General features: G+C 34.4%; 1 protein-coding gene across 5 annotated transcripts in view; it reads right to left on the bottom strand.

Moving 5' to 3' along the window:
• The window catches only part of LOC124635509, a 162,122-nt gene that overhangs the window by 14,560 nt on the left and 127,177 nt on the right, over positions 1-20,385 (bottom strand). For 3 of the 5 annotated variants that reach the window (XM_047171372.1, XM_047171373.1, XM_047171377.1), the window contains one exon: positions 12,428-12,544. In XM_047171372.1, coding sequence (XP_047027328.1) covers positions 12,428-12,544 — 117 coding nt within the window. Of the gene's footprint in view, positions 1-12,427; positions 12,545-14,510; positions 14,834-20,385 lie in introns of those variants that run through there. The other 2 variants (XM_047171374.1, XM_047171376.1) reach the window with 2 other exon arrangements.

The following is a 20,385-nucleotide window of genomic DNA, read 5'->3' as shown; positions in this document are numbered from 1 at the left end:
ATTAGTATAGATTAACATTTATATTATGACCATGCGAAATAGCTGGTGATCAAGATAATTATAATTTTCGTAACACACTGAACGGCTATTAAACGCAAATTAATTTAGTTTGATTAATAGCTACTTTTCTATGTTATCTAACCTATAATTACTTACCTGTTATTTTATTATATGCCTGAACTTTATAAATCAATTATATTATTAATAATTAAAAAGTCAGCTTAATTACTATAACTAAGGATCTAAAAGTCCTGATTAAGTACTATGATTGAGTAATTTATGTGCGGTCATAAAATCAAAATGGCAGAAATTACATCGTAAAATAATTTTCCGAAAATTCCGGATACGTTTCTCCCGAACATGGTAAAGTCCCAGTTAACCATAAAAAAAACAAAACGTAATAATATTTTTTTATGGAATTCACCGTGTTTCACGATGATTTATCAACAGGATGCGTAGGAGTCGGCATTTATAGTATTACGGATCTGCGCATGACAAAACAATACAAGTGGGTCAAAGACTTTTGATATTTCGTATTTTTAACATAACAATTACTTAAATATTAAAGTTATACACGAACATTTTTAGAGTTCTGTAGCGATTTTTATTTTGGAAAACCCCTTTATTTTTCTGTAGTTGGGAAACCAACAAATGATGACCTCTCCCGTTGTGGATGTAACTAAAGGGAGTTTTAGACTTGAACTAACTAAAACCACTATAAAATAACTATGTGAAAAAATGGTAGGAAAACCCCTACCCGGAATTACATTTAATGCATGAATTCCAATTGACGTAAATCCAATAAGTAATTCACTTTTTGATAGCATTATCTTAATCTACGAACATAAATACTGAAATAATTACAGACTTAATGACGTAATGGTAAACGCATCTTATCGGAAACTGAATCTGTAATGCAATTTGTTCCGAAAACAAGCATAATCTTTGTTATTTAGTACGTAACTGTGCGTTTTTCAGCCGATCAGCATTTAGTACATAACGTTTGGTATATAAAAACAGAAGGTTTGCCAATTAACTAAATTTAACAATATTTATAGTTAATTCAAACTAGGCATTTTTCAATGTAAAGTATTTACTTTAACGTGCTAATCTCAGGATTTACAGGCCCGATTGGAAATATTACTTCAGTTTTCGAAAGCCCATTTATCTAGACGGTAGTGCTCAGTTACACTAGCAGAAATTAAAATATGAAAATTGCAATTATTGTGACGACTAGATTATATATCGAGGGGTCTACAGGGGCTATTCTTCGAAAGAAGCAGTAGCTCCTTCTCTAACCTCAAAAAGCACGTGTATCAGGTGGGTGATAATAAAAAAGCTATGTATGAACCTTCTACATCTGACTAGTATGTAAGGGTGCGTCCACATCTGGCGAATGCGCCGCGAATGCGCAGCACGCGAGCCGATCGCGAGCTGTCCGCGAGCTGCGCGCGTGCAGTCACTGCAATAGTTCGGTGCGCCTCTTTAGCGCAACTCACGCAAGGCTCGTATAGTGCGCGCGAGCGGCGCGCGATCTGCGCGCAATCAGTTCTCGCCCTTACAGTTCCGTATATTGGCTCAGTACTATCGAAGATGGCAGACGTCGCGCGCCGCCTGCGCGCTGCTCGCGTGCGGCGCTTAGGTCGCGCGCGAGCTGCGCACGGGCGGCGCAGAAGCGGCGCACGAACAAAAATGCACGCGCGCAGCTCGCGGACAGCTCGCGATCGGCTCGCGTGCTGCGCATTCGCGGCGCATTCGCCAGATGTGGACGCACCCTTATGTATGGTATAAAAGGAACAAGCCGATTAGTTCGTGAGTATTCTGGCATTGGCCAAACGCAAGGCTCGCTTGTGTAACGGTTTTGTTTGGGTTCCGTACTTTTAATTGTATTAGGCTATATAAGGTTTAATTGGTGTTATAGAATCTTGTGTTCTATTTGAATTAGGGAATGTATTTTGTTAAAATGCATTTTTTAAATGTAGAAATCGATATGAAATCTATCTCATTCTAGCTATACTTTTACAATACATGTCTAGATGTAAAATTTTTTGACTTATTATAGCAATAAGTCTACATACATTCTCAACAAATTAAGTAAGTAATGAAATTTATAAGGAAGTCAGCATGATCAGAAAAAACAAAATATACAAAAATATATACAAGATCAGAACAATATTTCCTACGGAACCCTTTATTGAAATTAAGCGTGCTCTATTCTAATTAATGCTGGCAACACTTTAAGTTAATCGTTTAAGACAATGGCCGTAATTATTCTCATTCGTTTCGAAATTTAATTCGCTTTTGTAAATAAAGCCGAGGTCAGGGTCATTTGACAGATTTCTTTTCATTTTTATATATTATTTTGATTAATCTGCGGTAGATTACAGTTAACTATTTACGACACATTTTGCCTGTGATACAAAAATAGAATAATAGTGTTTAATTACTAGACATTTCTGGTTTAGGACATACGATTTTTTACATACTAGCATTCTATACATCTTTCATAAAGCATACGTCTTAACAAATCAGGGAAGATGATTTCATGAATTTCACTAGTAATACCAGGAATTCTAAAAACAGTCTTTACCATAAAATACAAGAATACAAACCAAACTTTTACTACAAAACAAGAATCAATGGCAACATAAAACTATACAGCTAGTTAACAAGAAATCCCCATAAATACAATAGTAAGAGAACTACGCACAGTTACTCATTTACAACATGTTTCACTATTAGAGTCACACACGGCAAACTTTTAGTCGGCCGATAGTTTGTTTGGACTCATAGGGTGCTTACATAAAGAAACAGGTTGCCGGTAAAGAAACAGGTAAGTTACAACTGTTTCTTTATAAGTGAGTCAATAGGATTGTATTGAAATATTATATGTACCTGCACTGATCGGTACCTACCCGTACAGGTTTGTCTGTACCGGCAACCTGTTTCTTTATGTAAGCACCCATAATCAGTATTACAAAGATCAGGTATTTAGCCGGTATCGGACCGAGTTATACAGGTATCGAATAATGTTGAAAGTTCTTCTAACCAACAGACAGACATGTGTTGCTAGGGAGTTTGTTGCGTCACTTCTTCTTCCCAGCAAAACACTTAGGAAGTGGTGAAAGGTAGGTGTTTTGGGGGCCGTCTTTTGTAAATGCCTTGCGTTTAAAAAGTGCTGTTTTGCAGCAAAGTTTGAATAAACGATTTTTGATTTTGATTTAAAGGCTTATTACATTTGACTAAATTCAGTCGTCTAATTAGGTTTGTCTAATTAGGTTTCTAAATGATTCAATGAAACCTACCTTCCTAAATGCGATTACATTTGACTGAATTTAGTGACTGAACCATTTAGACGACTGAATTTAGTCAAGTGTAATAAGCCCTTTAAAAGAGTTGGAGTCAAGATTTTCTGTAAAAGAAATGTTTGCCAATTGTCGGCCGACTGTTTAGTCTACAGTCTGCGGTAATGTTTAGAAGTATCGTGGTTCATTACGTATGAAGTCTCACACGTTTTTGTCGATTGTACCCCGTTAGTAGGCGCACTGTCAAGTTTAGATAGCAGTAATATACAAGTTTAAGAGGTCCATTCATTATATAGTGATATTGCAAGGGACTGTGAAATTAAGCGTGTGATTTGACATCTATTAGATGGGAATGGCTGTGGATTCAGTAATTTAAAGTTTGTAAGGGGAGTTATTGGATCCTAAGGTCCAGCATGAGATTTTTGAACTGTAAATACGGCTTTTCCATTCACGAATGCTGAGAAAATGGCAAAAAGAGAATTTATTCGTTTTTTTATAGAGGTGTTAGAAATTCATGTGTTCTTGTAACTGGAAATATACGTGTATGTTTCAGGTCGTCACTCATACATACCCAGGTTTTACAGCAGTATTTGAAGTACATATTATGTATGAAGTTTGGACTCAGTAAGATATATTTTCATCTTTCATGCAATCATTGTTGATAACGCATAACAGCTGATATTGACGGTTCAGTAAACGCGTGTTTGATATTTTATGATATAGGAGATAAACTCAACCATAAGACAGAAATACTCCTTTAATTTTTTAATAAATAATCAGGACAGGTTACAAAGCTCATCTTGGTCGACCAAATGTTAGTGAAAACAAGCGAGAAAAAATTTACGATAACCATAAAAAGACCTCACACCATGGTCACAAAGGAGACATCGAAAAAATACTTCAATAATGCGAACTAGGAACAAGACATTTGTCTAGCAAGAAGGTTGAACGCTTAAACCAACCTGACTGCGTTTTATCGTTATTCCTCGGAAAACCTCAGGTTTATGAACCGGCAAAGCAATTCCTCAGCAATAACTTTAACGACTAAGAAATTCCTAGGTCTATCAAATGCTTGATAATAAAACTCTAGTACTCAACATGTTGGTTTATTTATAGCTAAAGTTCAACTTTCTCTAAAGGATATAGAAAATGTCAAGCTTTCCGGGATGTGGCGTGTTAGATGGGATTGTGAAATAGTATGGCATAAGGCTCGTCATAAGAAACAGGTTGTTTTAAGTACATAAGAACTTAGAATTTTATGTCGAGCTAGATTTTCAAGAATTTGTGATTGTCCAGTCCCATTATATACCATTCTTTTGTGGGGAATTGTCAATGGCCTCTTCCGCTGTAGGTGTAGCGTGAGAAAGTGTTAGACTCTTGCAGACTAAGAGCCACCATGTTCCTTCTGAAGCCATTTATGTACCAGGGACGTGGTTACTCTTGCGAACAATCCCGTAGCCTCGGCAGGGTCCTCTAGGTACTACACCTACTTGGGTGATTGTTAATGTTATGCATCGTAAAATACAGAGCTACAATTCATCATCATCCTTCGAGCCTTTTTCCCAAACTATGTTGGGGTCGGCTTCCAGTCTAACCGGATTCAGCTGAGTACCAGTGCTTTTACAAGAAGCGACTGCCTATCTGACCTCCTCAACCCAGTTACCCAGGCAACCCGATACCCCTTGGTTACACTGGTGTCAGACTTACTGGCTACAGAGCTACAATTGAAATATTGTATTACCATTACATTCTTAGTTATAACACAACAAGGTACAGACATTGTCTGTTTTGAATTTCGCTTGAAAACAAAACACCGCAATCGATTCTAAATACTGAGCTTGACAACATAGTATTAAGGAGTTATGCCCGATTCGTCATTTTAGTGATTTGGCATCCATAAAAAACGTGTCCCGATTTGTCATTCCATAAAATATTTTATTTTGCTTAGTCCCAATTGGTCATCCGTACTTTATTTTGTAAAAAGTACTGTCAACAAGAAAAGCTTTACAATATTGTAATATGTTTTTTTTTATTATTTATGTTGGTTATGTTTTTTTTTCCGAATATGGCAATACGCTATTAATAAAATCGCGATTTCAACGGCGTCACACAACGCACGACCAAAACCAAAATACCAGGATCGCATAAATCAGATGAGTAATATACCAACCATCGAGTGTCCATGGAACTGCCCACCATGTACTAGGACCGCATAACTTACAGGAGTATAGCAGTCAAGAGTGTCAGGATTTTACATTTTATATACTAATTGTAGATAATATACCAATTTACACCATGTCGATGAATTGTATTTTATGTATATCAACCATTTTTTTGAAAATCTCGGTATTACTTATTTCATATATAAAATCAGGTAATAAAACATAACTATTTACTATTTTCGGTATTAGCAAAAAAACATGTGGTGCAGATGCATTATAAGTTGGTTGTTAAGCGCCCTTGAAGTGCATGTGAGTTCGTAAAAATGAATACCGGAAAAACAGTAAATAGCACAATTTGTGACCAAAACTTAAGCACATATACATAAATAAATTAAGTAATTGAACTGAAACGTTCTGTTTATACGAACAAGGTCCAATTAAAAAAAAATACTGCAGTATGTGCAACACAACTGCTGACTAGATTCAAATTATTTTTGTTAATTACTTTTTATATTTATTTTCTTGTTTGTGAATGTTTTTATGTATACAATCTCTTTGCTAGTTATGGGCTCCTGGTACTTTTGTTACCGGTACAAAAAGTATCAAGTCACATTTTCGGGTTTATAAAATGCCCATGTTAATATCCCCATGTTGTCTTCACCTGTGCTTTATTGTACATTTTATTATATTTATATGAGAGCTATTTAAACCTTTACCTACATCGAAGTGTTTCATTTAAAATTTCTTCTAACACTTTTATTTCTGACGGTACTCTGATACGTGAAATTTTATGCGGGTGACGAATCGGAACTCAAAATTTAAATATTAAATTATTTATTTTGCTCGAATGACCAATCGGGATTTGGTGTATGGAAAAAATAGTTGGTGACCAATCGGTATTAATGACAAATTGGGAATAACTCGTATTAAGTAAAAAAAAATGTCGGTTAAAAAGAAGGACATTGTATAAATCGCCATTTATTAAAAGTAGGTTTTGGTGGTCCAGTTTACAAAAGACAGCCCCCAAAAACGCCCGCCACTTACGCCCCCAAAAAACGCCCTTCACTACTTCCTATGTGTTTTAGCTGGGAATAAGAAATGGTGGGACAAACTCCCCAGCAAAACATTATAATTTTAATTAAATTAATATCATATTGTAAAATATTTTAACCCTAACAATTGCATCATATTATTAACACCTATCATTGCACCTCACAATAAAGTCTAGAGAAAACTACGATATCACTTAACTATACTATTAGCATGCATAATGGTTTAACTCGCTGTCGTTAGCAGTTAAACTTAACTGCCTGTTGTGTAACTGTAACTGAATTATGTCAAAGCATAATTGATAATGTTGATGTTACACGGTTAATCATTTTAATGGGCTGTTTAAGGAACTGAAGTTATGCGCTTTCCTTTCGCATTGTAGTTTGATTTTTCTTTACTTTTAAGAGCCGATTTTTCAATCGCTAGATAACTTTTTTCTGTTGTTATATGATTGACGTTTTAGTTGCTTTTCTATAAAAAATATGTATGTCAAACTGCTATTTGAATTTCTCAGATAGTTTGTTTCTATATTTATTTATTATACGTATACATTAAGAATTAAACTCTTCATAGTATTAAACATTGTTTCTTGGATAAATAGCGGATATACCCTTAGTATACTTACTACTGAGTATTCAAATACTTACCTACGTATTTCTAACTACTATAATTTAATACAGGCTGAATGAAAATCAAGACATTTTGCGTTGTATACGACATTAATTTCATTTCATAAGTCTTGGTAAAATAATTTAGCTGTTTTCTTTTTGTCAGTAAAATGTATAAATCTTGTACAACTGGCATTTATCATGTGTTTTGTACGGTTTGTTTTCTAATGTATGTCTGTCCGTCTGTCTGTCTGTTTGACTTTTTCCTTATAGAGAGCATTTTCTTTTTCATGATATTGAACGTGGATTTAAAATAATTAATGGCTTGGCTTTCGTATATTAATTTTTGTTTTTGTAATAATTATGTCAATACCGGTAGTAGGTATAGTTATATTCACCTTTTAATTATTTTTTTGATCTAGCAAAAAAATGGTTTCTATCGTCATCATCATCTGCCTAACCTTTTTCTAAACACGTTGGGGTCGGCGTCCAGCCTAACTGGATGCAGCTGAGTACCAGTGTTTTACACGGAGCGAACTGCCCTATCTGACCTCGTCAACCCAGTTACCCGGGCAACCCGATACCAATTGGTAAGACTGTCATTTTCTATCGTATTATTTCTATCTAACAGAACATATTTGAGCATAAATCATTGTCCATTGTCGTCGTGGTTTCTTGAGATAAAATATTTTCTATTGTATGTGCACTGTAAGTTTCTTATGTAGCCTAGGTGTGTGAAATTTTATTACGTAGAAGTGTAATATTTAATCTTGTTACGTCTGTTCTAACAGTAATATTTACTTAAGTCAATATTTTTGTAGGTAAGGTTATGTGTGATAAATATTTTTATTTTTTTGCTTGGTGACGGAAGCAAAATAATCGCTATCTGAAAATATATGAAGAGCCCCAAATCTCACAATTGATAAATTAAAACTTGAACAATTATATCATTTTCAATATACATACGTACAATATAAAATATGGCATTATCACCTCACCAATATAACGTAAAAAAATACCAAAAATAAAATTACACTAAAAACTGTTTTTTTTACACTACAATAAACTTTACTATTTTAACACAACACCAATTAAAAACTAAAAATAAACTGCACTATTTACTGTTAACTAAAAATAAATATTAATGTTCCACATTTCAAATAAAAAAAAAGAACGCAAAAGAAAAATCAATTCACGTAAAAAAAAAACAAATGGTTCTTTTTTCAAACGCGCGCGCAACGCGGTGTAAGGTCGCGTTGAGACTGGCGGGCTTGTCAATAGATAGTGCTGGCCGAAGCCTTAAATGGCAGTCTGACGTAGAGATTATAGGAGATTCGTATTGGAACTTGGAACTACATACATGGTGATACTGTTGGTTTGTGTAGGTGTAGGCCAGGCCTTACAGGGTAAATGTGACGTAATTATGTTTGGGGGTAACTGAACCTTGTTACCGTAACTTTTCTTATGACTTTTTTGCGCTACTTTTAATTAATGTACACATTAGGGAATGAATAACGGTGGGCTATAATATATGTGGGATGTATTGTCATGGATTCACCTCGTCATAAATTAATCCTACGACAATTCTTTACGGCACCCATTTAATACTCTTACTGTGGAATTCAATAACAATCTATGGATGGATTTGCCTACTAGAGATAGAATTTTAGGCTCCATAGCAGTAATGTCCAATTCCCATCTCTATTAACAGAACAATAGACAAAATACTGAGAACGACCGTTATTTAAATCTTAGACTAAAAATTCTACCTTAAAAGGTTACTTCACTCCTTCACCATAGAATTCCCTATAGTCCCACAATGAAAGTCAAACCCCATAGGTCCACGTGAAAGCCATACAGTACTGAATATTTAATACCAGCGTGGCGGTCACGGCAAATGACGTCATATGTCATGTCATAGTACTATCGATTTTATTTTAATCCTGTTATATAGTGGTAGATTATGGCACTTCTGTTATGTGTGGTAATTAAATATTATATAGGATAGGTGTTGAAAGGATATTTCTATATTCTTCTAATTATATTCAATAATCTTTCGAAGTACAGTCAGGATGATTAGTTTTGTAAGTTATATAATTTATATATCAGGTTGATATAAGGAGGTAAAGTTTTAGTTTTCACTGGAGTCCATACTATATACGCAATTTATGCTGAAGTTCTGAAAATTCAATCCATTTCTGAGACAAAGAAAAAAGACCATTAGTCTTTTAAAATTAAATAATTAATAATTTACTTTTCTAAAGAAACTAACAGTAAACCGCACTATTTACGCAGTTTTCCAGTGCTATGTCAAAGTGCATACATGGTAGTGTCAGCCAATCTAAGAACAAATGAACTGACAAGCAACCGTTAACTTACAACGGTGCTTAAACAATGGTGGCTATAAAGTTACCGTATGACATAAGCTATACTTAGGTCTAACTTGTACACTTGTAAGTAAAGACCACTTGCACCCATGTAGGTACACCGACAAAATAAACGTCCGTTTTTCGTAAAACAATTTATTCGACGTGTGTCGTACCTAATCACAACAAATTAAAGACGTTAATATACTGGTTAATGTATGTCGATTAGCGCAAAATTCTAACAAAGTAAATACCTACTTAGAATAAAAGTGTGCGAGAATTAGAACACCATAGATGTAAATAAAGACCACGTAGGACAACCTACACCGATCACATAAACGCCCGTTTTTTTTTCGTGAAACAACTGTTTACTTTGGTCATTGAACGTGAAAATTCATAGTGAACATTTGTTGTAGGAAAACAGACGTTCATGTTGTTAGTGAACTTGGGCCTTAGAAGAAATACTTCATGCAAAATATTGTGCGACTTTCTTATGGTAAGATGTAAAAAATAGCATACACAAGCATCATGCATTCTGTATTTAGTAATAAGAGTCAAGAATCTTAAAGGAATGCATATTGATAAGATAGGCATGCAAGGATATATCAAGAAAATATGTAAAGCCTTTAACTCCAGACAGCATGGCATTCGAACAATAAACAATGTGTAGGACATTGTATAGAGTGCACTATTATCCTCCTGCCCTTATCCCAAGAAGATGATTATAGTTTTTACTGATCCTAGTATGCGATCCTAGTATGGTCTATGCCGGGATAGTCTCCAGGGTCGCAAAAACTGAGCATCATGATCCTCCGAGCCCTTTTCCCAACTATGTTGGGGTCGGCTTCTAGTCTAACCGGATGTAGCTGAGTACCAGTGCTTTACAAGGAGCGACTGCCCTATCTGACCCCCCAACCCAGTTACCCGGGCAACCCAATAATACCCCTTGGTTAGACTGGTGTCAGACTTACTGGCTTCTGACTACCTGTAACGACTGCCAATGACGTTCTATGACAGCCGGGAGCTACAGTTTAACGTGCTATCCGAAACACAGTCATTGGTGTCTAAGATATACTTAGAAAGTACTTAAAAACTGAGCATATTCAAAAAAACTTATTCCTGGTAGTATACCATTTTGTTGTTGGGTACCATATCAGTATAATGGACATCACTTTCTCCCTGTAAAGTATGAAGAGTGAATTTTCTCTATTCCATTTAGTTTTCATGCAGGCTGACACCTGACAATGATATCTGAGTGACATTTTACGCTCCAAATGTTTCTAATTATTAAAGAGTATTTAGTTATTCCTGTATTGTTTACTTTCTATTACGAAATCTCTACCGATAAAGGCAAAAATCGTCTTGATAGAGTTTTCTGTTGTTACAATGTTCAGTTATTATTATACATAGATAGGCGAACGAACGAATGTAAAATAATGACAGTCTACTGCTATCTGTAGACTGGAAGCCGATCCCAAAATAGTTTTCCGAAGAAGCTAGGCAGATAATGACTGTGAGGAAGAAATATGCATGTTTTCTCAAGGACTCCTAAAAAATAATTTCCTTTTTGCTTTGCAAATACATGACATGGTCGGTTACTACAGCCAATAGATAATGACATCAAAGGTCGATTTCGGCCACGGGGCGGCTGTTCCCATGTAAGATGATCAGCCAGGTACGCAGGACACATTATAGTGCACAAGCATTTGAAATATGACTTAGGTAATACGCGGGCCTACTGCCCTAAAAAAATACTCCTGAGGGACTTTACCCCTTAGAGAATTACTCCTATTTCTTAAGTTATTATACTTCTAATGTAACAAATGCACTAAGCACCGACCTCGACTCCACTTTCACCGTTGCGTCTGACTCCATTCATTCTGCAACGCTCAATCGCGCACTCATTTACGTGTGCACAATTTATGGATTAAATGTGTTATTACCTTTATCCACGCGGGTTTTTTTTTAAGCAAGAAGGTTTGATGTGTGAAGGTTTTATTACCTACGTACTTTAACTTTTAGGGTTTGTTGAAATAAGTAGGTATATTGAGACCTGGCCAAAGTAATCATAATTGGAGAAACGTACCTATGGCAAAGAACAACTTATGTATCCGTGTATTAAATTTTTTTAAAATACACTTCATACATAACAGTCCTTGTCGGATCCCGCTAGATTCAGGTCATTATATAAATAATAATATACTTAATTATCGGAAATAATATTTCCGATCGGATAAGCCGCTTATAATAATGATTCTGCTATCTTTATACTTTTATTTTTAGTAATAATCACCTAGTTTACGCAAAAGTTGATTATGCAAATCATAGATAATCCTATTATATTTGTCCGACCTTCATGGATAAAAAAGTCGCCTTTTTTAATTATGTACGGAAAAGACCTGTTGAATGGAATTAGAAGCCATATTTTTCAGTCTGGTTGTGTCAAATTAGAAGTAATTTAATAATGCATGTTCGTTAATTTTCTAGATTGTTAATAACCAAATGTTTGCAATTAGTAGAATTTTGTCAGTGTTTATTGTTTGTGGTGTTTGTTTGAAAGCGACGAGTGGCGCCAACTGACGTTTTCATTTGGAACTAAATAATCAGGAGTACTTAATTCCAGCACTAGATAGCGCTAGTAACTAAAGCGAGTTTTGCCATTATTACACTCATTCTAAGGATCGTGGAAATCGATATCAAAATACCTATCAAAAACTACCTAGGTTTTCTAATTGAAATTTAACATAAGCAATTAGTAAGTCTTAGTTCAGTTGTTCAGCTTAGTTCAGCTCAAGGATAACGCAATAAGACCATGATTCATCGCAAAAACTGTAGCAACAGTTCCCGCTACCAATCATAGATGGCGCTGTTCTCAAAGTCACAACCCAACTCTGTGTACCAAGTATTATTGCTGACCAAGTATGAAAGTTTCTTACCTTTTCAACCTTGTCAGTGGGAGGTGATGCCGGTGGGCTCTGCGGCAGGCCCAGGTCTTCATCATCATCGCTCCCGTCACCGCGCCCCCGCCGTCTGACTGCCGCCACTAACTCCGCCTGTAGACAAAAGATAGTAAATAAACTTTAGTATAAAACCCAGAATATACAGGTGAATATTAATTTGGGTCTGATGTTAAACTAATATTATTTGAGCACAAAACAGATGATCAAGTCATGTATTGGATTAGATCGGCAATTGTTTATATCTAAAAGAGCTTAGTTGTTTCACTTGGACATTGTAGTCGTAAATCACATAAATTGGCATCAAATAGTAATATCTAATATATCGGGGGTGTCGTTCATAATCACATTAAATGAAATGCGTTAATATACTGGTTAATATATGTCCATTAACACAAAGAAAAAAGAAAAATAGGTAAAAATAAAAAAATGAATTTTTCAAACAAAGTAAATAGAATAAAAATGTGCGAAAATTAGAACACCATATAAAAGTCAGTCATTACAAACAACTGTAATTCTCCCTTGAAAACTGACAGCTGTCAACTGATCAAAACATTCGATACTCCTAACTTTATCTCTGCTTTACACATGATGTTGTAAATTATAAAAACGAAAAATGACTCCTGTGGCTAAACCACTGAATGGATTAGGTTATTTTTTTTACAATTCGCCATAGAATATCATAAAGTATATGTGATAGAATTTAATGTGATTGTGAACGACACACCCGATATGTGTTTGTTGAATGGAAATTAAAATTTAAACGATTTTTAACATTATAATAACTTATACAATTATATAGATAACCCTGCAATTTATCATGAATTATGTAAATACAGCAGCTCTTAAGCTACCATGGCACTATCAGTGCAAAATTCTGCAAAGTTTGTGACCCACAAACACGATAATTAGGAGCGGACAATGATAAAGATAACGCAGCTTCCTCTCTGTATCAATATATAACAGTAACTTGTTATAGAGCATTATGTATAATGAAATTAACAAAATATTTTGAAAGAAAAAATGTATACCATTGTACCCTAGGTATCGCTCGTTTTTTTTTTGGATTTTCTCATGCAGTCTTTTATTGTGTTACTTTTAATAATGTATATTTTCAACTGCGTATGCGTATTCATTTGCGTTCTATATCAATAGGGACTACCAATGTATCGTCGTTACGGGTAGTCAGAAGCCAGTAAGTCTGACACCAGTCTAACCAAGGGGTATTGGGTTGCCCGGGTAACTGGGTTGACTAGGTCAGATAGGGCAGTCGCTCCGTATAAAGCACTGGTACTCAGCTACATCCGGTTAGACTGGAAGCCGACCCCAACATAGTTGGGAAAAAGGCTCGAAGGATGATGTATAGGGACTAGCAATGTATATCAGACCTTCCCACTTCTCCGCTAAAGGTGGTGCAAAGTGATCTTCTACCTAGCCTTTTCCCAACTATGTTGGGGTCGGCTTCAAGACTTACTGGATGCAGCTGTTTACCCGTGTTTTACATGGCAGTACTATCTGACCTCCTCATTCCAGTAACGCGGTCCCCCGATAACCTTAATAACCCTGGATGCCAGACTTTCTGGGTTTTCCCGACTGCCAAAGATGTTAATGAAGGGACCCATCCCATTTGACATGCCTTGCCTTCCGAAACACAGGACCTCGTCATGACAAGATGTTACATCGAATGAACCATGCCTTATATGTCCTGAATAATACCTTAATTAGGCAAAACGCGACAGGAAAATACATTTAAAATTATATTGTTATGACCACATCATCGTTATTCAGAACAGTTGTATTGTTTTCGTATGATTTATTTATGACATTTTCCTGACTGAACGATTCAACAAATCTTAGTTTTTGAACCAAAAGTTATGCAAACAATTCGCGCTAGTTTTTCCTTAAACCTAATGGTTCGAACGATTTTGACGGTAAATACATAATAGCCTAACTATACAGGCCCAAAGACTAAAGTGTTTATGATCTTACCATACCACACAATGGTACAGAATATGCGATTGAATGAAAATCAATGGAATCCAGAGTAATGCAGTGTACAAACCCATAATCTCGCAAGTTTTCCATCTGTGATCCAACTGAATTTTTTCTTCCATCCTTGACTCATACCCACTAGTAACGTTACTATCACTTATTTTTGGCACTTTTACATTAACATACCTTTACACTACACAATTTTATACGTCACTGAACTAATATTCCATATTTTTCACATTGGCACTATGATGAAAACCTTGGTCTAAAAATACACATTTATTTTTTTTCTGTTGAAATAAAACCTATTTTGAAATCAATAATTTGAAATTGGAACTATCTCACAAACTTTTTTTGCACTATGTCTATGCTATCAAGTTTCTGGTTCTAAATTAATGACTTAATACGTTTATTCGCAAAGAGATCCCGAGTCCAACTAAATTGTAATAAGGCTAAAATAAATATGAACCGCTAACTAGTATTAGTCATGTCATATTTATTAGTAAAGGCACATACAGAATTATTGATAACAACGGGAAGTCGTACTAATTGTATTTTTACCGTGAAACTATTCTTCGAAACTTTTTTATTAACTTGTTAGACACAATAATATTTGAACATAATTTACGAAGTGCGAATTTTTTTTTCATCTTCAAAAACTTTGTATATAAAGGACCTTGAGGTTCTTAAGGTTTATATCAGACGGAAAATGCGTCGAGCGTATCCGAAATGTATGATCGACGCACTAACGCATCATCGGTTAGGTGTGAATGATAGAATATTTTATCGAATATTTGTCCGTTTTGACGCTACGCGACGCATGTTCAGTCAGATGTGCACCTTCCCTTATACTACGGAAAAAGTTGGAATTTACATTATTCCCTATTGTTGTATTTATTCTGTTGTTTATTATATTTTTTCCTGGAATACTTGGTAGCCAATTAATGCTAAATCTAAATTATTTTAAACTGAAAGATTTCTATGCTGTGACATGTTTTGCTATGAGTAACTTTAGTACTTATGAGTAATTCATTAGTAATGAAGAAAATGCTAAATTAAAAAGCCATAAAATGAAGAAAAATCTTTGTTATAACATCCTGAAATTGACTTTTCAGTTTTAAGTTACAACAAGTTACATTTAAATAGTAGGTACTAGGCGCTCATAGTCACCAAGAGGTAATACTACTAATGATTCATTTGTTGATTCTAAACGTGATATTTCTGATTTTACGATGATTGACTCAATAAGTTAATCAGTGATTCACTTGGTTCCTTAAAATAACATAAACACAATGATGTAATCACAGCGATTTTCTGACATAGTATTTTTTTTACACCAAAACCATTTTATATTTTTTTCTATACAAGCTGTTGATTTGCATCCGTGCAATATTCACGGACGTAATTATGCTAATGATTCTCAACCCAAATCAACAAAAAATTGGTACGCATTTCTTTTTTCGGAAACCGTCAATGTCACCTAGCCCTGTTCAAACTCGTTTGTGTTACTGGCCTTAAAACCGTGCTGCACTCTCACACAAACGCAAACACAAAGCATACGCATCGATCATTCATAAATTTCATTCATAATATTCTGAAACACTATGACATTACAATGACAAAAAAAGCAGCTCGTATTAGCTATTTCCCATCTACTGTAATTCCAATCGATATTTACGTATTTTATGTCAACCTCCTGAAATATTGCACAGATGTAAGTTAACACCTTGTATTATACTAGCCAGTGGGACTAGTACACGTGCCGGGACAAAAATATAGCCGATGTTACTCGGAACGAGTACGAGTGTATCTTTTCAACAGTGAAAGAATGTATCAAACCAGTTTAGTAGTTTCGGAGCCTTTTATGTAAGCATAAAAATTCTTACGGCAATGTTTAGGTATAGGTATACCTAAAAGATATACAGCCTTACTTATAAACGTGAATTAAATATAAGTAATACTTAAGGGCTGTTTAAGAAAATTCTTACTTATAAACGTTGCTTAAGCATGTCTTAACTAACATTTAATCACTACTTAAGACTTTAAGTAGTGATTAGTTAAAATGTTGCTTAGAAGGTGATTAGAGATTTTATAAGTAAGGGGGATACTGTATAACGTACAAATAAAATGCATATTTTAAGAATCCTAAACACCAAGACACCAGGTCACCAGAACACGAAGGAGGTTAAATCATAAGCGCAGTCGAAATGTTTCGTAACTCTAACAATGGATGGGTTACTATCAAACTGTCTTATTGTTTCAGATGAACAATTCAATGTAGAACTTATGTTATTTTGGTCTGCCAAGTTTTGTATTATGTAGGAAAAGTTTAAGTAGATAAGTAGTGTTTTCGTGCAATGTTTGTGTTACAAATCTACACCATGCTTTACCTCCTTTTTAAGTCGGTTAAAAATATTTCATTATAAGACAATTTTGTAAAGAGTTTCAATTTTTCGACGCCCTTTACTGGTTTTAGTTTTCTTTCGTATGAAAACAGAGATTTAGTTTATGTAAATACATAGATACGTTAGTTAGATGTCTTCGTGAAACAAATAATACCAAAAAAAAAAAATTGGACGAAAATTGATTTCAAACGTCACCTGAAAATCTGTTTTTAAGAAATGACGGATTTCCATAACTTCCAAATTGAATTTAGAAAAAAATCAAGTTTTTTTTTTTAACTCCATTTTTCCTCTTATCACTCTACGTCTACAATTTTTTCTACTAATGCTTCCCACAGCACCCATAACGGACAGTAATGACACATATTCTAGTAAGCGCAGAATAATAGCGCGGTATCGGGTGATGGTCAGCGGCCTCACCGCAACCGCAGAGAACCTTATACCTAACTAGAGCAGAACTTTAATACGTAGGTACCTGCTTACGAGTTTGTTCAACTGAATGTACCTTTTCGAGGGAAAATTCGTGGCTTTGTGTTAAGATCCTATGTTTATTTAAGTATGGTTTATCAGCCAGTATAAAAATGCTGTTTACCATAAAAAAATGACGACTGTCAACTGCACAAAAAAGAACGTTAAGTTACCCCTATGAAGGAGAGTTCCAATTTTGAATAAGTTCTGTCTTCGAAAATATAAAAAATCCTTATGTTATAAATATTGTTCACGATCTATAAAAATATTCTAGAAGTAAATACAGAGTAACACTGAACATATTTTTGCTACTAAAACGTACGTAAATAGAAATATGAGTAACAAGATATTAATTTATGGTTATTTAAATTATGGTTATATGAATGATGACTAGTTTCCTATACGCCAACGTAAGACTTAATTTACACGTCATTATCTATTTCAAGTCCTTAAAATTATGATAATTAGCTTTAAAAAATCAGTAGTGTCTTATCTCCCTTTAGAGGCCTCCCACTGTCTATAAACTTCTAAAGAAAAACTGTTTTAGTAATAAGAAAGAGGAACATCATCGAATTAACCCCTGTGAGTACAAAAGTGCAAAGTCTCTCTCTCTAAAAATATTTTTTTAAGACATTCAAGTAAGCCGTCTAAAAATTTATATTTATACATGATGATACAGAAAGATCATATAGAAATAATCTGCCTATAGATCCTATATAGAAAATACAATATCTACATGAATGACTATAAAAATGTATGTAATACCCTATTCCATTATGCAATGCAGAGTGCAAGTTAACTATGAAAAAAAATCTATCAAATACTTGTAACAATAAAATATTTAACAAACATCAAAAACACGTAAAGCTTACGAAATACGTGAACTAGAATCCGAGATGAACATAAAAATATTAAATAATAATATGAGTCAGTTCACAGGTCGTATCCTCTTGTTGTGTGGTAAAAGTGTTAAGCTTACAGCGATTTTAACAAATAGATCAATGAAAAAGTTAAAGTATTTTACGTACAATCATTTTTTAGCAATTCTTCGTGTTTGCACCGAGGCGAGGTAAATATCTATTTTTTGAAGAAGGAAAATTGTTTAACTATAAGTTGTCAAAGTTTGCGCACTGGTTAAAAAAATTCAATATATTAGGTAATTTTACTTAAATTAAGCGTTGGTGTCCTAACATAGTTATGTTTTACGCCATCTCAATTATAGGAAATTAGATCTTTTTATTTTACTATAATTTAAGAGTTATCCTGATCATAACTGAGTAAATTGTAGGTATCGTCAAGTTTAATTCCTTCACTCGCTATAATCTTATGCCTTACGCCATGACATAATACCTACGGAACGGAATTTCACTTTCGCGATGATAGAACAATAACACAATAGTAAGCTCAGAACTGAGCTTAGCACATCTAGGTAGAAAGGACGTTGGTCTACTTTGACGTATCTAATATTTCTACATCTGTGTATGTGCTGAACTTGGAAGGAGTTGTATGAATGTGGTATTATGAAATATTAGGTTGTATTTATGTGAAATTTTCTATCGATTTCAGTCAAGGAAAGTCCTTTATTTTTGCCTAAAGGGCTTTACGTCGAAATCCAGAAAAACAAGTGGTTTCTCGAGACACATGCTGGGTTTAAATTGATTGACATCTTTAACAGAATCCACATTTATCATTTTCTTTTTTTGAACCAAAAAATTAATAACAATGTTCGCCAAAAAGTCCAACATAACATGCATATTAAATGTTTTGAAACCTGTAATTAATCTTTCAGTTTTAGAGAGCTGCTAAGTGAATATATTACACATTGCCAAATAAACAATTGTTCTTCCTATTCTTATACCCTCGTTAGATATAATTAAGTATATTGCATAACGTACCAAATGTATCTTTTTTGACAATTACTGCAAGAAAAATAAGATCCATATCGGTGAAAATACCCATAATTTCCCTTGGGCTCCTTTCTATAATTTATTATTTTGAGTAAAAAGCTCTAAGTGGCGTAGACTTAATATATAGGACGATCAAATATTAGACTGTATTTGACAGGAAAAAAAAGGGACTACAAAATCCTGTCCTAAACTTAGAAATGACGCACGCTTACAAAATTTAAATTAAATTCTTTATCCAACTTATTTAAAAAGTACCGGCCTCAGAGTATATTAAGTTTTAACTCCATTAACTTTCTTCAAGATGAAGGTTTAGAGCGGTGCGTTAGACGTACAGAGTACGGACGATCCTCTTTTGTCATACAAAAAGCACGGTGCTTTGTACGTCTAACGCACCGCTTCGGCACAGCAGCCGGCCGTCAAGAAACGCATAAGTTGAAAGCGCCCTTAAACCTAGCACTAAAGCTAGTTCATTTTTGAAGACAAAGTTTTATAATGCAGTAGGTATACGTTTCTCAACCACTAACAGGTATATCATTAAGCCAGTAATATTAAAATCAAAAAGGTACCTTTCTAATCCAATTACACAAAGACAAATTGTCAGCAATCGCTCTCGAAAACGAGCGAACACACAAAATTAATAAAGCTCTGATCGCATTAACTTCTAACAGTCCAATTAATTCGGAAGCTTCAAGATTTAATAACTGAAATAATTATATGATGGATTATTTTAGTAATTAAACTAATCATTCTTATAACATTTAATGAGTTTTGAGAGGAAAGTTTTCAACTTTTATATTTCAAGAAAATTTTGGGAGGAAGTAATTTTTTATTTTTTTTTTTTGACCACATGGAAAACATCTACCGTCTTACCACAAAAACTTTTTAACGTCAGTTTAAGACTTGTCTAAAAAAATGTCAAATTATGACGTTGACATAAGGTTCATTTTGGAGCCACATTTTTTTAAGTGTAAAACAGTTATTAAAGTTTTTGTAGTAAAGCCACTAGTGTTTTCCGCGTCTCATGAAAACAACTTCCCGTACCCGGATAAAACATAGCCTCTGATACGGGGATAGTGTAGCTTCCCAACAGTAACATATTTTGTCAATCGTTTCAGGAGTGTCGGGACCAGCTTTAGGACCAACAAAAATAGTCTTATACATTTTATAT

The sequence above is a fragment of the Helicoverpa zea genome, chromosome 13, assembly GCF_022581195.2.
Source record: "Helicoverpa zea isolate HzStark_Cry1AcR chromosome 13, ilHelZeax1.1, whole genome shotgun sequence".
Classification (NCBI taxonomy): domain Eukaryota; kingdom Metazoa; phylum Arthropoda; class Insecta; order Lepidoptera; family Noctuidae; genus Helicoverpa; species Helicoverpa zea.
Note: the sequence above shows the minus strand (reverse complement) of the source record. Positions and strands in the feature narration are given on the sequence as shown.